The 10,000-nt window shown below is 50.0% G+C and overlaps 2 protein-coding genes across 2 annotated transcripts in view; one reads left to right on the top strand and one right to left on the bottom strand.

Annotated features, from left to right (window-relative positions):
* Nucleotides 1–9,064, top strand: part of mms22l (MMS22-like, DNA repair protein) — an 18,835-nt gene extending 9,771 nt beyond the window's left edge. The window contains 13 exon segments of the mRNA XM_083679720.1: nt 1,864–2,042; nt 2,982–3,132; nt 3,436–3,575; nt 4,250–4,389; nt 4,660–4,816; nt 5,984–6,129; nt 7,009–7,220; nt 7,525–7,691; nt 7,943–7,945; nt 7,948–8,049; nt 8,052–8,053; nt 8,345–8,511; nt 8,748–9,064. Coding sequence (XP_083535846.1) covers nt 1,864–2,042; nt 2,982–3,132; nt 3,436–3,575; nt 4,250–4,389; nt 4,660–4,816; nt 5,984–6,129; nt 7,009–7,220; nt 7,525–7,691; nt 7,943–7,945; nt 7,948–8,049; nt 8,052–8,053; nt 8,345–8,511; nt 8,748–8,823 — 1,642 coding nt within the window. The 3' untranslated portion in view covers nt 8,824–9,064.
* Nucleotides 9,065–9,606: 542 nt separating this feature from the next.
* klhl32 (kelch-like family member 32) overlaps nt 9,607–10,000 on the bottom strand; it is a gene marked incomplete at both ends in the record, with an annotated part of 15,370 nt that continues 14,976 nt past the window's right edge. The window contains one exon of the mRNA XM_083679438.1: nt 9,607–9,633. Coding sequence (XP_083535564.1) covers nt 9,607–9,633 — 27 coding nt within the window. The remainder of the gene's footprint in view (nt 9,634–10,000) is intronic.

The following is a 10,000-nucleotide window of genomic DNA, read 5'->3' as shown; positions in this document are numbered from 1 at the left end:
ATTAATGCGTTGCCTGTGACACAATTAACAGATAATTATGTGGTCCCTGCAAATGTTCGCCTCGCCGTCATTAACGCTGTTAAGAACAGAGTGGAATAGGCACACATTAAGAGAATTATCTCTACCAGAGGCTGAGACGGGAGGGAGGGGAGGGTCGCGTCGCTCTCACACACACACACACACACACACACACACGCCCCAAAACGCCACCACGGCAACCTGCCAGCCTGCCCAGGCCAGCGGCCAATCAGCTGCCTAATTCCTCACATTAGATTCTTTCCCATGATCCTGTGCGTGGGGGCCTGAGACCCCTGTGTCTCCATGGCGCTGGCCGCTGTATTTGTTTTGGAGGGGGCGGTGGGTGGGTGTGTGTGTGTGTGTGGGGGGGGGGGGGGCGTCATTAATCCAGATCTCCTTGGTTGATTAAGTTCTCTCCCTCCTTGTCGAGCCACAGTTCTTGTTTGTCATCTCCCTCCTCTTGTCACTGAGCCACACACACACACACACACACACACACACACACACACACACACTCTCTCTCTCTCTCTCTCTCTCTCTCTCTCTCCCTCTCTCCCTCTCTCTCTCCCCCTCCCTTCAGAGCAGGGGATGGCTGTCATTCTTAGGGCTGGGATGCCATGGTTGTTTTTCCTGTAAATATTAAGCCTCATTTGAAGAATTTAGATGTGTTTAAGGTAGAAAAACAAACAATTATGCATTTGAGGGAGATGGATGAGGGCAGCGTGTTTGTGTATTGTACAAGGCCACCATGTGGCGACTCGAGTGTAGATTATTGTGTGTGTGTGTGTCTGTGTCTGTGTGTGTGTGTGTGTGTTTGTGTTTGGGTCCAATGTTGTGTTGCTTATTGTGCACATGTGTATGTTGTTAGATGCTGCAGTTGGGGGAGGGGTTAAGTGGGGTCTCTAATGGCCTGTAATTGTGTGTGTGTGTGTGTGTGTGTGTGTGTGTGTGTGTGTGTGTGTGTGTGTGTGCGTGCGCGCGCGTGCGTGCGTGGGTGCGTGCATGTGTAGGGGGATTAAGTGGGGTCTCTGACGATGTCTTGTACAATGAGGGTTGATGTGTGTGAAAGGCCCATTCCACTGCAGTAACGAGGCTAATGAATTCAGACTCTAATCGATTGTCTCAGCTCTCTCTGGATTAGATGCAACCTTGCTGGAAGGCTCCGACCGAGGTGTGTGTGTGTGTGTGCGTGCGCGTGCGTGCGTGCATGTGTGCGCGCGCGTGTGTGTATGAGATGAGCGGCGGGGGGGGGGGGGGGGGGCAGTGCTCACCTTTCCCCCCCCCCCTCCCCGAGCCCCCCCACCTCCCCCGTGCCCCCCCCCCCCCCCCCCATCCAAGCGTACGGGGGGGACGGGGGGATCATCTCCAGTCTAAATGAGATTACAGCTCCTTCAGCTGCTTATCTGGGTTAATGCCAGCCGCTGTGGGGCTAGGGCCAGACAGACACACACACACACACTTTTACACACACACAAACACCCCCACACACACACACAGCAGCCAAACCCCAGTCTCAAGTCTGTGTACAGGGGATCAACGTGCTTCGTCTCAGCCCATGCCTCTGCCCTGCTCCAGCCCGCACCACCGCACCCTCTAATCCCCCCAGAGAGAGAGAGAGAGGGAGAGGAACAGAGGGGGAAGGAAAGAAAGTGAAAGAGAGGAGGAGAGTGGAAAAGAAAAAGGGATTTGGCAAGAGACAGATGTGGAGAGCCGGTGTGAAGGAGGGGGGAAAGACACTGAGTTCTGAGATTCCATTGAATAATGATTTTGTGTGTGCGTGTGTCTGTGTCTATGCGTGTGTGTGTGTGTGTGTGTGTGTGTCTCTCTCCCCCCTCTCCCCTACAGGAGGGTCCACCAGCGCAGTGTCCAGTCTGCCCCGCCTGTGGTCCGGCCTCCCTCTGCCAACGTGGGTAGAGAGCGCCACCTAGCGGTGGCAGCAGCGCTATGGGCACACTTCTACCCTTTCCTCCGCAGCCTGCGCCTCTCCCAGACCCCTCCTGCCCAGCTGGCCGACGCTGCCGCAGGTCAGACACTCACAGGGAGGGAGGGAGGGAGGGAGGGAGGGAGGGAGAGTAGGGGTTGGTGGAAGGAGGAAGGCTTGGGAGAGAGAAAGAGAGTCGGCTAGTTAGAATGATGGGAGTGGGGGATGGAGAGCAAAAGAGTGTGAGGGAATGTGGGAAAGAGAGAGAGAGGGAGGGAGGGAGGGAGGGAAGGAGTGAGTCTGGGAGGGATAAACTGAGAGAAAGGTGCAGAGGAAAGGAGTTGACTTCACTGCTGTCAGCAGTCAAGACTCCGAAGTTTGTTTTTTAGTTTTTTTGGCAACAGCTCTGTGTCGGTGGTTCATAAACTAACTTGTTTATTCAGCACAAAATGTTCTCTCTTTCTCTCTCTCTGTGTGTGTGAGTCTCTAGTTAGTTCTCGTACTTTCAGCGCACTTCTGTTTCTTTCTCCCTGTCTGTCTTCTCCGTAGGTGAAAGGCCCACACCGCACCGTTTTGCTTCTTGCCGTTTCTTGAGAAACAGTAACACTCAGAGAACAGAAGCACATTGAGTGTCGTTCACACGGAGCTGTTTGAGACAGCGAGGGCAGATGTCGCTAAGGCTTAACACACAGGCTAGCCATGTCACTCTGACAGAGCTGTATGAAAGCCATACGAAATGTCCTACGTCACGTCACGGCACGTGAGAAATCGTTTTAGGAAGAGCTAAGGAAATAGAAAGTTTCGCCCGAATTTCGGACTTTTGAGTCTTTGTGGGAAAACATTGTGCAGCACCAGGATGTCATATATCAGCTAAAAAAAACATTAAAAAAAATAAAAAAAGACTTGTGGGCCTTTGAACATCTCCGTCTGCAGGGCTTCATATCCTTCTCCTCTCCCCAGGACGACTCCTCATATTATTCCCATAAACGTAAGAGCGTTGGAGCAGTGGTATGAATTTGGGACTCTCTCTCTCCTCTCCCAGGGTTCACTCTGCTGGCGCTGGACCTGCCTAGCTCCGCCCCCCAGGACCTCCAGCCCCACCCAGTCCAGGCCATCATGCACTGCTTCGGCTGGGACGACATGCTCCACCCCCTGCTGGTGACGCGTTACCTCCCCCACCTGCTTCAGAACAGGTAGCTGCTCCAGAATGTTCCAGAATGCTCCAGAATCCGAACGATGCCGCGTTCAGACAATCTCCTAAACTCTGAACTAAAACTTTGAGTTAAAGTGAAGTTATTTGTCTCAAACTTCCTATGGGTTGATTCTGATACTCTCTCTGAGCGGGGAAACTTTCAAAGTTGGGAATTTCTAATCTTTCTTAGTTCGGAGCAAATCGTGAGCAGCACATTAGCCCAGTAAGTACCGGACCCCCCCCCCCCCCCGTGTGTGTGAGTATCTAACTGGACCTCCGTTCCGGTTCTCCCTCTCCTCCTCAGTGAGCTGGTGTCCTGTGTGAGTTCGGGTTCCGGAGGTTCTGGGGGCGGTTCTGCCCAGGCTCTGTCCGTGAAGGCTTGGTTCCGCTGTGTTCTCCAGCAGCACATCCACAAGAACCCAGACGGGTCAGAGAGCCGAGCAGGTACAGAACTCCAGGTCACACTGGTCATACTGGTCACAGCCCTAACAGACTACGCAGGTCTAACCTAAACCAATCAGAGGAGGCGCAACTTGATCTGAGGCCAATGTCTGGGAGTGTGTGTGATGCGTTGACATAGTAGTGTGTATGTTGTGTGTGGATGATGTGTGTGTATGTTGTGTGTAAGTGTGTAGACTGTGTAAGAGCCATGTTGGTAGATTGTATGTTTCTGTTTTGGGCTGTGACTTCTCACCACGAGAGAGCAGTCTCACAAGGTCATGGGTCAGGTGGTTAAGGTCACAGGTCAACAGGTAGTCGGTATGCATGGGTGAAGGAGTGAGGAGATTCACCAGGTTTTTTTTTCCGGATTATTCAAACCACAAACCATCACGGTAACTAAAGTACTTCATCTGTCATCATATTCATTTCATTTATTCAGTACGTGGGAGACTCACCCAATCTGATCTATGTCTGGACGTTACATCATTTAGCATATCAAGTGGCTTTCAAATAGCCGACACAGACTGTGTGTGTGTGTGTGTGTGTGTGTGTGTGTGTGTGTGTGTGTGGTGTATGATGTATGATGTGTAATGTGTAATGTATGATGTGTGTGTTGTGCGTAGGATACATTAACTGTGTGTGTGTGTGTGTGTGTGTGTGTGGTGTGTGTGTTCCAGGCAGGGCTCTGGAGGAGCAGTTGTCAGAGCTGACCAGGCTGGTCCTCAGGCTCCCTGAGGTGGACTCTCTACTGCAGAGAGCAGCGCTGCAGCCTGGAGCCAAACTAGAGCCGAGAGCTGCTCTAGAACTCTTCATTAAGGTACTAACACACACACACACACACACACACATACACATACACATTGAAGCACTTGCAGGTATACACACACACACACACACAGGTTTTTTTGTTTTTGCACAAAAACCTTTGTAACATGATCCTTAAAGCATCATTACATAGAAATATACCAACATTAAACAGTGAAACAGAAGCTTGCGTTTTCATACACACATACCTTGGTGGTTTACTTTTCCTCTCCCTCCCTCCCTCCCTCCCTCCCTCCCTCCCTGTCTCCTCTGACCGTACCAGGCTGTGGGCAGGGTGTACGGTGGCCTGCAGGCCCTGTCTGAGCGTTCTACCATGGTGACCCAGGCTCTGGATTACGTAGGAGACGTCCTGAAACACATCAAGCCCTACCTCGTCAACAAGAACCAGGAGGGCCTGCAGCTGGCATACTGGGCCGTGGGTAGGTACTGGTTCTGCAGCTGGCATACTGGGCCGTGGGTAGGTGCTGGTTCTGCAGCTGGCATACTGGGCCGTGGGTAGGTACTGGTTCTGCAGCTGGCATACTGGGCCGTGGGTAGGTGCTGGTTCTGCAGCTGGCATACTGGGCCGTGGGTAGGTGCTGGTTCTGCAGCTGGCATACTGGGCCGTGGGTAGGTACTGGTTCTGCAGCTGGCATACTGGGCCGTGGGTAGGTACTGGTTCTGCAGCTGGCATACTGGGCCGTGGGTAGGTGCTGGTTCTGCAGCTGGCATACTGGGCCGTGGGTAGGTACTGGTACTGTGGATAGCTGTAACTAGCTGGCATACTGGGCAATACTGGGGCCAATACAGAGGACTTGGGATGTCCATGATGAAGGGAGAGAGGGAAAAACAGAGGGTTATATATATATACAGTACCAGTCAAAAGTTTGGACACACCTTGCCAAGAGTGTGCAAAGCTGTCATCAAAGCAAAAGGTGGCTACTTTGAAGAATCTAAAATCTAAAACATATTCTGGTTTGTTTAACATTTTTTGTTTACTACATAATTCCGTATGTGTTCCTTCATAGTTTTGATGTCTTCAATATGAATCTACAATGTAGAAAATAATAAAAAATAAAGAAAAACCATTGAATGAGAAGGTGTGTCCAAACTTTTGACTAGTACTGTATATGTGTGTGTACATATATATATATATATATATATATATATATATATATATATATTACACACACACACATATATATATATATATATAGGGTTAGGGTTAGAGGGCTATGTCCAATTCCAAGTCTATCTTAAGCCTCATCCCCTTAGGCATGTGTGTAGAGCAGAAATGACAGAATAGGTATAAGCAATGTGGCGTAAACCCCACTTAACCTGTTAGAGCGAGGTGCATTTACACATTATTATGTTACTGATCACTAAGCATGTCCATTTAGATCTACATGTGCCTGCAGGGAGGTGGGGGGGGCGGGGGGAGGGGGGAGGGGGGGAGGGGGGAGGGGGGAGGTGGGGGGGGCGGGGGGAGGGGGGGAGGGGGGAGGGGTTGTTCTGAACAGGACTTGACTCTTGAGACAGACACAGCCAGGGATGTTAATCATTGGTGTGTGTGTGTGTGTGTGTGTGTGTAACCTTGTGTGTTCCAGGGAGCCTGGTGAAGCATTGGAGCCCCCTGCTGGCCACCTCCAAGGCACAGCAGCTGCTGTTCCGCATCGTCGATACGCTCCTCCTACCACACTCCCTGTCCCAGCAGGACAAGGCCCTGAGGGACAGCCTGCCCCTCTACCTGCAGGTGGGACACACACAGACACGGGGACACACACACGCACGCACACACACACATATGGTCACAGACATATACACACACACTCACACTCACACACACACACACACACACACACACATATGCTCACAGACATACATACACATGTACACGCACACTCACTCACTCTCTCCCTCCAGATGGTGCCATCATCAGCTCAACCTCGCATAATAATAATAATAATAATAATAATAATAATAATGCATTTATTTTGTGTAGCGCTTTTCTCACCACTCAAAGACACGACATTCCATGGAGAGAAGAATAAAGAGTAAACCAAAAGCACAGTCGGTAAAAACAACAGATTAAAAGTAGTTAAAGATTAAAAGCGAGTTTAAAAAGAGGAGGATTTTGAGGGATCGTTTGAAGGAGGAGAGCGTGCTGGATTCTTTAATGTGCTTTGGGAGAGTGTTCCAAAGAGTGGTCGGGTTGGCATCAGCTGACGGGAGGTAGGAGGGGGCCATGTTGTTGAGGTCATTGTAGGTGGTGAGGAGAATCTTAAGCTTAATCCTGACGTCAGACTGGGAGCCAGTGGAGGTTTTTGGAGGACTGGAGTGATGTGGTGGTCTCTGGAGGGGGGGGGGGACATTACCAGTTGAGAGGGAGGGGTTGACAGCTTTGATGATGAGCGGATGGATGGAATTGGATCCAGGGGGCACAGAACGATGTCTTCATGCCTGCAACCACCTTAAGAGCTTAACTCAACACTCGGATGGAGTGAATCTGAAAACGTCCTTTTACCTGGGACACAGTCATTCGCTTTGCAGCGAGGGTCTTCTCCATCAGTATTGTGATAGTGAACTGATACTTACTGAGTCACCCCCCCCCCCCCCCCCCCCCCCCCTACAGGGTCTGTCTATAGCGGCAGGCGTGTCCCAGTCTCAGGGGGCGTATCTGAAGAAGCATCTTCGCACCGTCGTCGCCAAGTACCTGGACCACTTCCTGCCCGCCACACCCTCCACAGGGGCCGTAGCCAATCACCCGGTGCTGCTGGCGGCCTGCGAGGCCACGCCCAGCCCCCGGGGGGCAGCACTGAGGAGGAGCATCCTGCAGGTGCTCAGGTAGGAACCGATTATGACAGGATCAGCGTGACCTTTCCCTCAATACTAATATTAACTATGAAAAGGTAAAAACACAAAGCTGACCTTAGATCAGTGTCAAGGGTGTTATTGTGTGGTTGAGCGCAAGTGGTTGAGTGTGTGTGTGTGTGTGTGTGTGTGTGTGTCTGTTGCTTGGTTGAGCGTTACGGAGCAGACACACAACAACAACTCAAACTACAACCTGGTGCTCAAAATGAATGTAGTCCTGAACCTCTTCTTCTTGTGCTGCTGTGTGAAATACTCTTCCTGGTGTCCGTTTCTGTAGTGAGAATTTCCTGCAGTTCAAAGGCCACGCCCCTCCCCCCCGCCTGGCGTCAGTCCTGGCCTTCCTATTGGAGCTGCTGAGACGGAACCACGACACTGACCCCGCCTTGCTGACCGTGCCCCTCCCCTCTCTACTGCGCTGTCTGATGCTGGTCAACGAGCCGCAGGGTGAGATTAAACACACGCACGCACACACACACACACACACACACACACACACACACACACACACAAGCCTTTACTTGAATGAAGAATTAAGGACAAGTTACATGATAAGCTCACTCCTATTGGAGGTGTTTAAGTGTGTGTGTGTGTGCGCGCGTGTCTGTGTCTGCGTGTGTCTGCGTGTGTGTGTGTGTGTGTGTGTGTGTGTGTGTGTGTGTGTGGTGACCATAGTAACAGCTGTAGTGTGTCCACAGTGAGGAGACGGGTACAGACGCCCTGCAGCTGGTGGTGGAGAGATGTACTGCTGCTGCCACCACCACCGCCACCGGGGAAGGACCATGTGACCAGACTGTCACCGCTCTACGGTGAGGGACACAAACAAGCCAACACCTCGTTGGACGACAGCCTTTACCCTGTTGACCTACTGCATTATTTGTTGTGTGTTGTATTTGTTTGTTTTCACTAAATATCTACTGTGTGTGTGTGTGTGTGTGTGTGTGTGTGTGTGTGTGTGTGTGTGTGTGTGTGTGTGTGTGTGTGTGTGTGTGTGTGTGTGTGTGTGTGTGTTCCCTGTAGTCCAATAAGTAGCATCAACTGGCAGCCTAGTAACCGCGTGTGTATTAATGTCTATTAATCGGTGTGTGTGTGTGTGTCAGTCGTTTGTGGAGGAGAACGAGGGTGTGTATGACAGGCAGGTGTACAGCGTTCTGGAGACTGTGGCGGTTCTGGACGCTTCTGCGGTGCAGGTTCTGGTCCCGGTCCTGTCGCTGAGTCTGAGGAACACGGAACACAAGAGAGGACTGGGCAAGAACACCACACTGAGGTGTGTAAGGGGTTAAACCTGGTCCTCACCTTAACCACACAAAGTCTAGACTCTGTACCGGCACATTACAGTGAAGTGAAGACTAAGGCATTTCTCTCTCTCTCTCTCTCTCTCTCTCTCTCTCTCTCTCTCCCCCTATTTTGCTTTCTCTCTCCCTCTATCCTACCCTCTCCCACCACTTCTCCCTCCCTCCCTCCCTCCCTCCCTCCCTCTCTCTCTCGCTCTCCCTCTGACAGGAATGGGTACAGGAAGTTGCTGAGCCTACTTGGGGACTGTGGCCAGGCTGAGATGGTGAGCCTGGAGGCAGAGTGAACCCCCTCTGGAATCTCACCACGGTGAATTCACTTTGACAACGTCAAAAAAGATATTCACTGTTCCCACGTAACTGTCCTGCTCCTCTTCCCACCCCCAACTCCATATCCCAGGACTAGATTACCTGACCTTACTCCTTGTCCAACACCCAATATCACTGAAAATAATGTATATATTATTTATACATAATGTATAGAAACTCACTTTTATATTATTTTTTTGATGTATACTGATGTGTATTATAAACAAGCCTTGTATGTGTGAAAAATGACATGTCTTTTTGAAAAATGTGAAATATTTGAAAATAAAACATGAATGTGCCTAGAAATTTATGTCTGTCTCCTCATTTCACAGTCATGGTTAAGGTAGAAGTGTGTGATGGAAGTTGAATACAGATTCAGATGAATACAGAATCTCTGTCTGTGCACCGAGGCATGTAGAGCTGTACAGACATCACAGCGCACAGAATTCTAGATCCTGTGACAACAACTATGAGAGAGTCAGGAAAAATGTTTTTAAAAAAAAAAGATGACTTCTTGATATTCTCTCATTTCTCCTCCCCTCTCTGAGTCACCGTAATCTCCGTGCAATTTGTCCCTCATCACACCCCGTCCCTCTCCTCTCCTTCACAAATCATCCTGTCATCTTTCTAGCATTGCCTTGCGCGTCAGCGTCGTGTGTTTTCATTCATCATTCCGTTCCGTGCATTACATTGAGCCCGTCCTCCGATTTCCACCTCCACCAGCCTCCTCTTTAACACACATTAGGAACTCATTCATAGCTTTAGAAGAGTTTGCTTTCTACCGAGCCCTTCAAGACACCCACACACCCACACAACGATGTTATCGGGGGCACGTTTGCCTTGAGGCCCAATTATCTACTTACGAAACCCTTATAAGCCTACAAATTAGTTGTCTAATAAGTGTTCCCTGCGCTAAAGTGTTAGCGTTTGGATTCAGGGTTTTTTTCCTCCTGTAAAGCTCATAGTGATGCATCCCTGTGTGAATCCATGTCTTTCCACTGTACACCACTGCTTTGTTACGGGCTTTATTCATACAGTACTTTACTTATTCAGAAAACAAAAGACATGTTCAAGTTCTCTTTTTGTCATATTCCTCTTCACCGCTAGAAGTTAGGACAGTTATTATGGTAATGACTTTTCTTTTTTTTTCTCTCT

The sequence above is a fragment of the Argentina silus genome (genome assembly GCF_951799395.1).
Source record: "Argentina silus genome assembly, chromosome: 10".
Classification (NCBI taxonomy): domain Eukaryota; kingdom Metazoa; phylum Chordata; class Actinopteri; order Argentiniformes; family Argentinidae; genus Argentina; species Argentina silus.
Note: the sequence above shows the minus strand (reverse complement) of the source record. Positions and strands in the feature narration are given on the sequence as shown.